At 43.9% G+C, this 13,778-nt stretch overlaps 1 protein-coding gene across 2 annotated transcripts in view; it reads right to left on the bottom strand.

Moving 5' to 3' along the window:
* Positions 1-3,174: 3,174 nt before the first annotated feature.
* LOC119169197 (monocarboxylate transporter 12-B) overlaps positions 3,175-13,778 on the bottom strand; it is a 69,533-nt gene continuing 58,929 nt past the window's right edge. The window contains exons 6-7 of one of the 2 annotated variants that reach the window (XM_075884351.1): positions 10,994-11,409; positions 3,175-3,632 (exon numbers count right to left, since the gene is read on the bottom strand). In XM_075884351.1, coding sequence (XP_075740466.1) covers positions 3,390-3,632; positions 10,994-11,409 — 659 coding nt within the window. In that variant the 3' untranslated portion in view covers positions 3,175-3,389. Of the gene's footprint in view, positions 3,633-10,855; positions 11,410-13,778 lie in introns of those variants that run through there. The other variant, XM_037420314.2, reaches the window with a different exon arrangement.

Raw genomic sequence — 13,778 nt, forward strand, 5'->3', positions numbered from 1 at the left:
AGTTCTTTTTTATCAGGGATTTGGTAACAGCTGTTAGCAGCGACATAAAGCAACCTAGAGCGGCGCGTCTGACTGTACTTTACGCACAATTTTTGGGGGCCTTTTCTGTTCTGTTTTAAGTGTTTTTCTGTGGAGAGGTTGAGATGCATATTGCCTCTGCTACTCCATATCACAAAGTTCTGCAGCGAAAAAAAATAATACAGAACGGTACCCAAAAATTAACAATACAGAGAAGAAAAAAACATAACAGCACACCGAAACCAGTTGAAATATCATGCCAATACACAGTTTTCTTAGAGCAGTTCACAGAGTCATAAACTGTTTACACGCCCACCTTCCTTTTCTACTGTGAGTATATGTATAAACACATTTAATATATATTCATCTCTCGCTGTCTATCATAGGCGCTTTTCCAGTCCGTTCTCCACTAAAAAGTCTAAAAAGATTATGGCCTTTTTCTTGAGATGCATCTCAGGCCATGGTCCAAGTACTTTCTTTATTGTGAGGGGCCGTGTCTCCAAACTTGCTAATTTCTTCTTAAACGTTTCTCTTTCATTCGCATAATTACCGCACTCCAAAAGAATATGGCGAACATTTTCTTCTGCATGATTTCTTCTGCATGAGTTGGATCGATGTATCTTTTGCAGGAAGCTGTTTGTGTGTGCTACTTCGTCAAAGTCGGTGGACTAATGTCTCTAGGTGTCGTGGGAGGTCTGCCGCTGTGGAAAATTTTCTGTTTGGATCAACCTCATAAAGTACTGTTTTCTTTGATTTAGGGCTCTCAAACCACTTCTCCATCGAACAATGGTTAGCTGCTTGCGTTGAAAAATGTCGAATATCCGCCTCAGACGTGGGATTGCGCAACCCATCCTTCCTCCAATGCTTTCTTCGTGAGGCTGTCAGTTTCTTCATTTCCCTTTATTCCAATGTGGCTGGGTAACCATTGGAATACGATATCGTGGCCCTGCGATAAGGCATATTCCACAGTTTCTTCAATACAGTCCCCAGGTGGTCAAAATTTCCGGAGCCCTCCACTACGGCGTCTCTCATAATCATATGGTGGTTTTGGGACGTTAAACCCCACAAATCTAATCTATCTTCAATACACTGTGCTATTTTACCATTTTTGTATACTGATCTCACATTTCTTATTAGCTGAAGAGCAGGTTTGCTATCCGTGCATATCACCCACTTTCGTGGCTCACGATTCTCGCAGATAAGTTTAACTGCTTCAAAGATAGCCACCAAATCTGCTGTAGTCGTTGAAGATTTGTGCGATAATTTGTACATTTCGTTTTTCTGAATTTCGGGTATTAAGACTGCACAGGCTGACGCTTGTTTAGTGCTGATCAATCCGTTTATATCTTCATTTTTTCATTACGCGTTACAAGAAGCTGATTAGGTACCATCTGTGCCGCTACTAGAGGTGCCATGCCTGATTTCTTCTCTACACCATCTATTTCACAAATAACGTTGAGAAGTGGCAGCGCCCAAGGTGATTTTGAAGGTTTCCATCGTTTCAATTCTGGTACTACTGTTTGAAATGATGATACACTATCCTGTACTTTCGTTGCCGTCCTCTGTGCTAGTGCACCAGATAAAGAATGACTTTCGTGTTGCGTGATTACTCTAAATAAATTTCGGGATGTTTCTTTAGTTCGGAGTACTGCCAAAGGTGGCTGTAGAGCCTCTGCATACACTAAAGCACTGGAAGTTGACCGTGGCGACCCCAGACATACCCTCAAGCTCCTTGCCAACAACAGGTGAAGTCTCCTTTCGGTAGAGGCTGGAAGTCCGTGCAGCAGAGGCAGTGAGAAACTTACAATGGGGCGTATCCAGGCAACATGTAGGGCTAATAATGACTCTGTAGTACCACCCCATTTGGCCCCGAAGAGATGCCGCAGGATTCGAATGGCCTGATTCACTTTTTGTTCAAGGGACTGAACATGAGGCGTCCATGTTAGCCTAAGGTCTAAAATTACTTCCAAGTATTTATGAGTTTTAACCATTTGAATAGGCTGGTTTTGCACAATACTCTGGAAATCTCCAGGTCTTTTCATTGTAAATGGTAGTATGGCTGTTTTAGCCAGACTCAGTGCCATACCCTTTTTTTCTTAGAAAACGGTCTACATAATACAATTCTTTTTGTAAAATTTGTTGTACATCCAAAAACGACAAACCAGACGTCCATATGCTTATATCATCAGCATATACTGAACATGTGATGTTAGGTGGAAGATTATACGGGAGCTGCGCCGTGACTGCATTGAAGAGAGTAGGGCTTAGCACGCTGCCCTGTGGCACTCCTTGGTTGACGACATGTTCTGACGTTGGGTCCTCCTGCGTAACCATAAAATAGTCCGGTGCTTCAGGAAGTCAGCGATCTAACGCAGTATGAATCCCTGTAACACCAGGCATTCCAGAACGTGAACGTGACTCACTGTGTCGTATCTTCAATGAACATCAAGGAATACAGCGACAGTGATGTTTCCTTGCGTTCGTTGGTTTTCCACATGTGTGATCAAATTCAGAATGCAGTCTATTGTGCATCTACCTCTTCTGAAGCCGGCTATGCTTTCTGGTAGTAGTGTGTCGTGTCTTGCCACCATAAAAATCGTTCATTGATCATTTTTCTATCACTTTTGAAAAACAACTCGTCAAACTAACCGGCCTAAACGAGTCCAACTGCATAGTGCTCTTCCCTGGCTTTAGCAACGGTACTACTTCTGATATTTTCCAACTTTTCGGAACTTTTTTTTCTTGCCAATGTTTATTATAGATGTCTAACAGGTATAATTTTCCTTTCTCGCACAAATTAGCAAGTTCAGCATATGTAACTCCATCTGTTCCAGGTGAACTTGTTCGTTTTACTGAATGCAGCACATATTGGAGCTCCTCTGGTGTGAAGCTGTCATCCAGATCTGATGAACTGACCACCGAGAACTGTGCTACAACTGCCGAAGCTGATTCTGCGGAGGATTTATATTCGCTAGTTTGAACGGTCTCTCCATTTGTCAGTATAAGATTGCGAAATTCTTCGGCAATCACACGATCGCAAATTCCTCGAGGCAGCGCTAGAGCCTGCAGAGGTCTTGAGTGGACTACTGGCTGTAGGAGGGCGTGTACCTTGTTTCACAGTTGAGGCGCCGAGGTAAATGGAGAAAGTGAGGCAAATGAATCTTGCTATCTTTTAATTGAAAGCTTCTGCAGTTGGTTATGCATTGCAGATTGTACTTTCCGTGCAACCTTGAAGTCTTCTAAATTACCCGACCTGAAATGTCTTCTCTTAGATCGGCGTCGTATTGCCCGAAGCCCCTCATACTCAGCGTCAACAACCGAATACCCATCTAGAATGGGTACTGCACGAGTTGCTTTTGTTAGAAAATGTTTTATCTACGATGCATAGGTTTCTGCGTAAAAAAAGTTTCAAGATTTTGTCTCTGTAGTTCTCGAAAAATTGCCCAATTTGCAATTCTTGTTGTGCGGTTATTTCTCGTTTTCTTCAACTTTGGATGATATACGATTACTGGCAAGTGGTCACTTCTTGTATCAGCCTCTGTAGTCCAGTCTGCTCCAGCCGCCAATTCAGAGGAGCACACAGTGATGTCTAGTACGCTGCAGTAGTTATGCCCCTGTAGAAACGTTGGAGAACCATCATTTAGTATAGCGTAAACATGGTCTTCGCATATTTGTACTATAGCAGATCGCCTTACATTACAACGCTCACTACCCCACAATTCATGGTGCGCGTTGAAATCACCATATATAATTATGGGATCAAAATCAGATGTACCCACTGCAGCCACCTCTGCTAAGAAATGTTTGCTTGAGGGTGAACGTATACAATAACTACAGTTACAGAAACGTTACCAAACTTCCCGTCGCATCTAACAAATTCCGGCGCACCTGTTTTTGATGTCGCCACAAGTGTCGATGGAATATCGCGTCTCACACACAACATCACTCTGCTTTTTGCAGCAGGACGTTGTGCTTGGTACACCACATAAAGGGACAAGCGAAAGTTAGTGGATACTCTTGTTTCAGAAATACACAAAATGGGAAACCCGTGCTAAGCGATGAATTGCCGAAAATCTCCACTCTTATTCTGCAAACCGTTGCAGTTCCACTGGAATATTGCACTTTGTTTTCACCAATTAGATAGTCCAGTAGCCATGATTACTACAAGATAAGATGCTTAACAACTAGCAGCAATTTCACTTCTGGTAAAGAGCCTGCTTGTGGAAGGAATCGTATATTAGCTTGAAGAGCCGCAGAGATTATTGGCAAAATCACTAGCTCTTTTCCAGCTGTCTCCGCCAAGATCGCATTTCTTGAAGAATTTTTCCTCATCAAGCTGCTGTGACCCTTCCCTTTGGCAGTCAGTGGCTCCTTGGCTGTGTCTGGCCTAGCAGAAGGTTCCACTTCAGCATGTCTTTGGGCCCGGACTTCTTTGCCAACGCGATGTTTTGGTGCTGGAGCTTGAATACTTCCGAGTAAGAGTCGTGGCGCCACTTTTTTGCATTTCTTGTGCCACAGGAACATCTACTATATCCGCATTGGGTGATGGACCTCATTGTATCTTATGGTACCTTTTTACAATTCTCTCTCTTTGAGCAGCCGATGCCAAATGGTTGCGAGAGCAGCCTGAAAACGACGCCGGATGTAGTCCAGCACAGTTGGCACACTTAGGCTGACTCTTCGAGAAGCAATCTTTGTAATTACGTGCACCCGCACATACCTTGCATCTCTTGGTTCCCCTGAAAATTTTAGCCTTATGCCCATATCTCTGGCCGTTGTAGCACCATATAGTCGGCTCAATGTATTCCTCGACAGTGTGAACGGTAAAGCCGAGAGCAACTCTTTTTGGCAATGGCAAGCCATGTCTAAACTGGAGTATCACATTACGTATGAGCTGCATTGTGGCACTTCCATCTTCATTTCTTGCTCATCTCTTTTGCTGTGTGACTGAGATTACTCCAACATCTTTAACATATTCCAGTTGGTCATAATCACTGAATTCAAGTGGAACATCTCTTAACTTTGCTAGGGTTTTCATGTAGGACTGAGGTATCATCACATTTACAGGCAAGCCAGTCAGACTCTGCATCAGCAGCAACTTGTTTGCCGAGTACAAAGACCGCACTCCAACACAAAAACTTCAGTCTGTATTGATTCTTGGTGATGTCACTTTCTCATTGATAGCAGAGATTATCTTAGATGTCATGCGCTTTGGATTCACCTTCCAGAAGGAGTCCTCGGCAGCGATTGGTCTAAACACCACCGGTATCCCCGTAGCTCGGTCTTGTGATAGGTGACCACCATGTAAGCTCCCTCGTCTTCCTTGGGTGCTTCGGTATCCATCTGTGTCATGTCATTAAGGGAGTATGTCGACGTGGCGTCATCGTTGTCAACCTCTTCTCCCTCCTCTGTACGCCTCTTCTACACTGCGAGGCCTCGCTGTTCTCTGTAAGGGACGTCGATATCGTTGTCGAGCCTGCAGCAACTTGAAGTCAAGCGGGATGATTAAGTGGTGCTCCGCTTGGCGCTAGCGGCATCTCGTTGTCCCCTATACCCGGGCTTTGCCAGGTATGTGGCACGGGCCCGCTAAGAGGCAATTCTGATCATGATGCGTAGTGAAACTCCGACTCACCGATGTTTAGCTGGCACTCTGGAGACAGTCCACCCACCGCAAAGACCATGAAAAAATCCCGAACCCAATATATTAACTGAATCAGGAGAGCGAAATGAAGCTACGGGCTTTTTCCATTCACTTCTTTCTCCGTTTTATACATGACGGCACAAGCTCTCTTTTAACAACCCTTGAAGGGGCTGAATGGAACTACTCAAGCTAATTTTGTTCGCATGAACTGTGGGGGAGACACTCTTTATCATTACGTACTTAGAGCCTAGGTTCTATAATTCACAAAATACACCTCATCAACAGAAACAAGCTCTTTTGGATGCGAAGCGTCTTATGGTGGAGTTCATAAGGTTTGTGGCGCGACCATCTTACTGCGCATACGCGTCTTCTCACCCTCTCATGACTGGCAACACCTGACGCGGACAGCACCTCCTAGCATACGCTCGCTCCCCATTCTCTTCCCGCGGCGTTTACACCCCGATTCTCCCTGCAGGCTATAAGACCTATAACACGTCATGTACGGGGAAGCTTTTCGAACGGGTCGTTCACACCAGACTTGAGAATTTCATAGAGGATAGGGGGCTATTTCCGGCTACCATGCTGGGCTTCCACTGTGGTCTCTCAACACAGGACTCTTTCCACCTGATACAAGAACATGTCCTCGAAGGCGTTCCCAAAGGTGGAGAGCATTTGTTGCTTGCTCTTGACTTAAAGGGAGCTCTTGACAATGTATCTCATGAAGCTATACTCTCAGAGCTAAACATGATAGGTTGAGGGGAAAAGATATATAACTATATAATGGATTTTCTCACCGATCGGGAGGCGACGATTGGTATCTCAGGCGTTAGGTCTGAGCCATTCCGAATGCCAAACAAGAGAACGCCTCAAAGAGCCATAATATCTCCTTTGTTGTTTATTATCGCTATGCGTTGACTCACTCGGGTTTCGGACTGTGTATCACAGCTAGGTTATACCCTCTACGCGGACGACATTACTCTGTGGGCCACACGGGGGTCCCTGGCCAGCAAAGAGCAGACTCTGCAAGTGTCGGCACTGGCTGTAGAAAACTTTGCCAGAACCAGTGGTCTCAGCAGCGCACCCGAAAAATTGAAGGTGATCAGAATACACAGCAAACGCTACAAAAGTAATGGAAGAATAGAAATCGAAATCGAAAAGCAGAATATTAAAAAAGTCACCGTCGCCCGGATCTTGGGTTTTTGGGTACAAAGCAATGGTAGGCAAAATCACACTATCGGTCGTCTTGAAGAGCAACCAAACAAGTGGCTTGGATGATTCAGATGATCACCTTCCACTAAAATGGCATGAAGGAAAGTGATACTGTCCGCTTAGTGCAGGCGCTCGTAATGAGCGAATTGACAAATAGCTTGCCTTTCCACACGCTGAACAAGAGCGAGGAAGACAAAGTAGACTCTATCATCAGAGAGGCTTACAAGGCAGCATTAGGCTTACCTATAAGCACTCCGACACACAGGCGTCTCGAGATCGGCCTGCATAACACGTACGCTGAACTGAAAGCAGCAACATTGATTTCTCCGCGCAACCGCCTCAGCCAGACGAAGTCGGGAAGAGAGACACTGATGAGGGCGGGTATACCACTGCAACCCCAAAACTTGGACGAGGATCTGGTAGACGTACCAGACCCAGTCTGACGGCATATTTCGATCACCCCTATCCCCAGGAACATGACCAAGGAGCGGCATCACGAAAGGCGAGAGGAGCGTTTAAAATGGATCAGAAAATTATTCAGAGGCAATGAGAACGTGCTATACGCTGACGCTTCCAGGTACAACTGGAAGCAATGCGTCGTCAAAGTGGTAAGAAGCGACACGAGAAGCAAGGCATCCAGCGAATCACTGTACACTACATCGATCACCAAGGCTGAGTGTTTCGCCATCGCATTGGCGATTAAACGTAGAGAGCTGAACGATGGCCAGACGTACATCACCATACTCTCATATTCGCAAGAGGCGTGCCGGCTATTCACGAAAGGCCCCCTCCCTTTAAAAATTTGCAAATTTTAGGCAGTGAATTGAGCGACACTTGTAGGTTAGTCCGGTGCCCGGGACATGCAGGCCTATAGGTTAACGAGAGAGTGGAAGCTTTAGCTCGAGCATTAACGAACCGAGTGGAGCAGCAGCCTTTCTCGCTGTTACCACTACCCCGCACTACCCACGACGGCTTTCACGAGGAAGAGGAAAGCGACCCGGCTCGGATGGCTCCGCGAGGGTTTCTTGCTCACCAGCGATGCAGGCGGCGGAAATAAGGCGCTTCCACAAATCTCTCAAAGGGGAAGATGTCATAGACCTGCGTAATGTTTAAACAGGAATTTGTCTAAATTCATTACGAATGCACGAAATTTATCCAGCTTTGTATGGGCGCAATTGTCCGTGGTGTCGCGTTTCGCCACCAACCCTTTACCATATCTCGTGGAGTTGTGCTAAACGGCCAAATGAACTCGATCGCTTACAGCGTATGTATAGAATGGAAAACTCTTTGGAGCAGTGGGAGGCACTCCTCACTAGCTCGGACCCGGAGGTGCAACTAGCACTCCTGGACCACGTCTGACAGGCGGCGCAAGCCAGTGGAGCCTTGAACATGGGGCCCCACCCACCTAGCTCCTAAACCCCTTCTTTTTTTTTCAACACAATAGAGCTATTTCTCTCTCGCTCTCCATTCCCATTACGCATGTGCGCGCACTCGCCCTCTCTCGCTTCCCAACGCGGACGCAGGTGGCATCTGCTAGCGAGTTTCTAGATTTAAAAAAACGGACTGCTTCAGCTGCAAAACCATTCAGAGGCCACCGCGTATATAAGGGCGTTGGATTTTGACCTCCAAGGAAGTGCAGGTGGAAGATTTCTTTTGTGCGTTGTTGAAGAATAATAATTCGCACCGTTTGCGTTATCTAAAAGCAGATGCGGGTCTCTGTGTCCAGTCGGAGTCTTCTGTCTCTCATTGTCCAGTGTTTGACATGTCCTAGTAGAAAACACCGGTGCATAACTGCATGTTTTGCGCCTCTCCGGCGCAACGTCACGATGAGTGCCAGCGTCAACGCCGTCACCAGTGTAAGCGTTAGCGCGGGCTGCTTCGCATCTACACATGATTCCCTTTACTGGGATATGGCGTAATGTTTTTTTGTTGCCTTAAATCGTTTGTAATTTGTTCATCCCATTCAGGTAATGAGTGGTAAGCATTAAAAAGGCGATAAATCATCAAGGTATCTAAATACTCCAAATGTTTAGGCTATTAAAGAGGCTGTCTAAGGACCTGTCCACAAGAGTTAAAAATGTCGACTACAACTGGAGCAACATAGCAACATAGGACACCATGCAAGTATAACCACGCTGTACAGATGACAGGCTATTGATAACACTAAAAGTACCCTTCAGATAATGTTCTAATATAGTGAGAAAACTTGTCACAAACATCCCGTTTTCACTCTAGTTCGGAATCGTACCACTCTCTTCAATACATACACGCAATAAATAGAATATTTCACACTGTTGAACATAAAAGAATCACTCTTAAACATAAACTCATAAAATCGGCAGAACCCATGTACTTATTGGAATTGATATTATGTGATGTTGTACTTTTTGTCGCACAAAACGTTATGAAACTACGCTAAAGATATGTACAGGTGTTGTATACACCGACACATATTCAATAGTATCATGTGTTCTATGCAATCAGTTCATTACAGTTGCATAACGATGCCAACAGCAAAGTAGGTACTATCAATAGCAGTAGCTGTGAGCTGATATGTAGCGCCTGCGCTTGCGAGGATGGTAGCACTGGCTTGTGCAATGCAGGCGTCGGTACATGTTGCCTAAGTGCACATTCGACGTTAACTCGACGTGATGCCTGCACCATTAGTCTACATGGGGATTGTTTTTGAGGTTCTATGGCCGGCACTACAACCAAAAGCAACATTTCACCAACAGTACGCCGGTATAAATTCATTTTCTAAAATATTTTTAATGGTGTGATTTTGTGGTAGAATGCCCTATTGCCATGCGGAATTATTGAATTAGATTTCTCTTGATAGCCTGATGTATAATTTTTTGCATTAATCGGGCGAACACGGCCGATGCCAGTTTTCTTAATGCTCACGCATTTACATTACCGATGTCTTTACTCGCACATCTCTAAGTATATATGAACGGTCTATCACCTGTGACTCATACCGACATACCACCACCCGTTGTTTCCGGGTATTTGCCACGCGTGTCTAATGGAGAGCGTTTCATGCCGTACAGGACGGCATTTTCACGTTGTCTATGCCATGACCAGCCATGCATATTCATCAAACCATGCTACCCTCCCATAATAATTGTTCTCTACTACAACTTAACAAAGCAATCACGAGAGCTTCTAGAGGTGGGTGAATAGATAGATAGATAGATAGATAGATAGATAGATAGATAGATAGATAGATAGATAGATAGATAGATAGATAGATAGATAGATAGATAGATAGATAGATAGATAGATAGATAGATAGATAGATAGATAGATAGATAGATAGATAGATGTGGTCAAGGTCACTGCAGTCCGCTAAGAAATACATCACACCTATAATCATAACCCTAGTTTTGATTGCCACGCAACACGCGTGCTATTTCATCTGAAAATTTAGTAGGAAATGTGAAATTTAGAGCTTGTAGCCTTAGCCTCTTTTCCGAGAAGTGGCTGCTGTTATGCTGACAGTAACCATACTCGCTGATAGTGGTTTGAATTGCGCATGAAGAATGAAAGGGATGAACATATCAGTGATACGTTTCTATCTTTGTACCAGTTCGAATATGGATTCATTCGTGCTCATCTTCTCTAGACATCTATAAATTCACGTCTGCAGTACGTCATGCCAGGCTTGCGCGTACAAGTCTCCGGGGTTGTAGCGTTTATATGCGTTGGACCAAGAAGAATAAAGCAATTCGTTGTCAGTACCAGTACTTGCCTCGTTAGTCATGCTTATATATCAAAGTGTACAGCTAGGACCGCAAAGAAAAAAATTAGGTTTTGGCTTGAAGTCCTGTATCTAGTATGGATAAATTTGTGAAGGTGTTCTTGAAAAAAATCACATCACAGCATGGTAGATTACATCGCAGGATGGCCTGTGATGAATAGTTGTTACAATCACCTAGCTTCGTTGCCTTTTCTGCAAAAGCCTAGGCAAACTCAAAATGCAGTGCCTACGGCATCCAAGAAGGACAACTTTATTGTCCAACTGAACCAAATCTTTCATGTGTCATCATTTTAGGGAGATAAACTGTTTCGTTTACTCGTACTATCGGCTACACTGCCATAGTTCAAAATGCCCAGAGAACTCACAGGCGGTTTTTTGTGCGCCAAGCTAACACTTCTCAGACTACAGCACTTCTCTTCTGTCCATTGACGGGCACCCTTGGTAGCGCCTGGATACGATGAACGATTTTTACATGAATTCACGATCCACGGTCCTTCACAATTAACGCAGTCTTGCAAGGCCCCGGAGGAGTGGCAATTTTTCTTCCCTGTACAGAAACATCGATTTATATATGAATGTTTACAATCATTGATATACGAGACGTCACGCATTTCTTTGAGTTTTGATGATTCAGTTTGCTCTTGATGTGAAGTGCCTGGAGGAGACCCACGGCGTCGCTCCCGGTACGATATGAATAGCCACAGAATGAACAAGAGGAGCTGCATTCCTCCCAGCATTCTGTAGAGGTCGTCGTACGAGCCGAGTGTGTCCCGAAAATAACCTGCACATGGGATGAAATAGCAAGCACAAACATCGCATGTATGTTTAGTAGAACAGACGATTCGGAGTGTTGGTCAGCACTCATTATATATATATATATATATATAAATATATATATATATATATATATATATATATATATATATATATATATATATATATATATATATATATATATATATATATATATATATAACCGTTGGTAACAAAAGGGTGAAGACGTGGCATATAACTATTCAATTTTTTTTTGTTAAAGGCAACCTTAATTGAAACTATCAGAAAAAAAAGCCCATAGTGATATAGAGCACGCTTTTGAGGTATTTTAAGTGTACAGTGGTAATTATGATGAAGTTGTGAAGAAATAAAGTGGACGACACCACGAATTGCCACCGGCACAGATCGAACCTGCTGCCTTCAGATAATGCGTCCGATATTTCCTCAATTCAGTACAGCCGCAATAGTCTTCAGGTGCACTTAGGGCGTTGTTCCCGTGGTTATGAGAGCGCTAGCCACTGCCGCTCGCAGCCATGACAGCGTGTGTTCAGCACTTTTTGTCAGCTGGGGCCAAGTATTACGTGATATTTTTGCAAGTTGAAAGCTGGCCGATAGTTCGCCGAATACTACCTGAAGACTTCAAATATGCCAAAAGTGGACTTTTCAATATTAAGCAGCAAATTTTTACTGCCGCGTAATTGATGCGCGAAATCATAGCTGCTGAATTTATTATATTAGGATATAGCGCTACTTAGGTGGTACTTGTGCATAGAGGTCATTTATTCAGTTATTCGAAAGATTTTTTTACTTTTCATCATTTTTTGCTGCAGCATGAACTTATTTTCCAGGACATTCGACCTTATTAAAGCTGCCGTTAAGCCAAATACATGCTGACAATGGCAACCTTCTTAACGTGATAGCGTTAAAGAGCTCGTTTCGCGGAAATCTTGGTGTTAGCGTCGGCGGCGTCGTTTGGAAGCGAGAACATTCAATGACCGTTAAGCTTCACTCTTAAAAGCTGAACACTACAGGGATATTCAGTTCCTAGAGCGCATTTCAAAGACTTAGGGCACGAATTTTTTTCGAACTTGGTATGCACCCACTACGTGGCCTTGATGGTGCAGTAGCGTTTGTGTCTTACATAGTGGGTGACTAGCTTTGAACTATGAAGTCTTGAAGATAATCCCATGTTCTGACGCCCCATGGCAATGCACGCTTGTAACACGCATTATTACGGCAATAGTTAATGTTGTATTGTGAAGCATATATGCAGGACGCGTGTTTTTAAGCATTAAAGTAACTTTCATTGTATTAGCAAGTAGAGGTGGTTATTTTCACTGTTTTTACAAGCAGGCAAGGCAGTGTGGCAGAAGACCCGCTTTCCACGCAAACGACGCGGTTTACCCTCATACTCTAATGAGCTTGCCTCTATCCGCACTGGCACACTGTTTTTTTTTTATTTCATGTTTATCAATTTCTCTGTCAAGCAAAGATGCTCAATTTTTCGGTCACGGAAAGATAAATTTTTGCTCACAACCAATGACGCCACCACAAACGCCATAATTTCTACGAAATAAGCGCTTCAATAATATCGCGTTAAAATCTTCATAATTGTGTGACCAAAAAATGAGCATCAATGCGTGTCCGAAAAGTCCAAAAAATGCAAATAAAAAATAAAAAAATTCTGAATCTCAAATAGATCAAACCCAGATAGCTCGCGTGGCAAAAGGGTGTTCTACCACCCAGCCACGCCTTTTTGTGCGTATGTACAGCTTATGGGAGACACGCACGCTGGAACACAATGCAGAACCCACCACCTCTTCAAGCAGACACTTCATTGAAATGGCTATTCACCTCGAGGACGTTTATGACATCTTATACTTAAGACGGTAGTGGTACTCAAGCTTGGTGAGGTGTTTGGTCTCAATCCTTTCTTGTTTGTATAACACGATGGGAATAACTCATGCTGTAGCCACGCCTTCGCTTCTGAATACAGCGAAATTAACTGTCATGCTTTCTAATCACACTAGTCCTCTGTACATGCTTGACAATACAAAATGAAATATTGCTGTAATATTGCGTGGTACATGCGTACATTGCCACTGGGCGTCAGAAAATGGGATGACCTAGACTGCGAACCCTTTTTGGAAGAGAAACTTTAGGTGCTTGGAAACGTGTGGATCACGCCTAACGCAGCTTAAATGGCCTGCTTGCATTTCTAAGCAACACAGGTTTAGATTCCCGTCTTTAGATCATCTGCTAACGTAGATACTTTTGTGCGTGTCCTACAACGATCGAGACATTGTGTGCAGTGAGTCATTGTGCTATATCAGAACCACCCATCATCGTGCCCTCCTCTTTCTTTCCCTTTTCTCC

The sequence above is a fragment of the Rhipicephalus microplus genome, unplaced genomic scaffold (assembly GCF_043290135.1).
Source record: "Rhipicephalus microplus isolate Deutch F79 unplaced genomic scaffold, USDA_Rmic scaffold_28, whole genome shotgun sequence".
Classification (NCBI taxonomy): domain Eukaryota; kingdom Metazoa; phylum Arthropoda; class Arachnida; order Ixodida; family Ixodidae; genus Rhipicephalus; species Rhipicephalus microplus.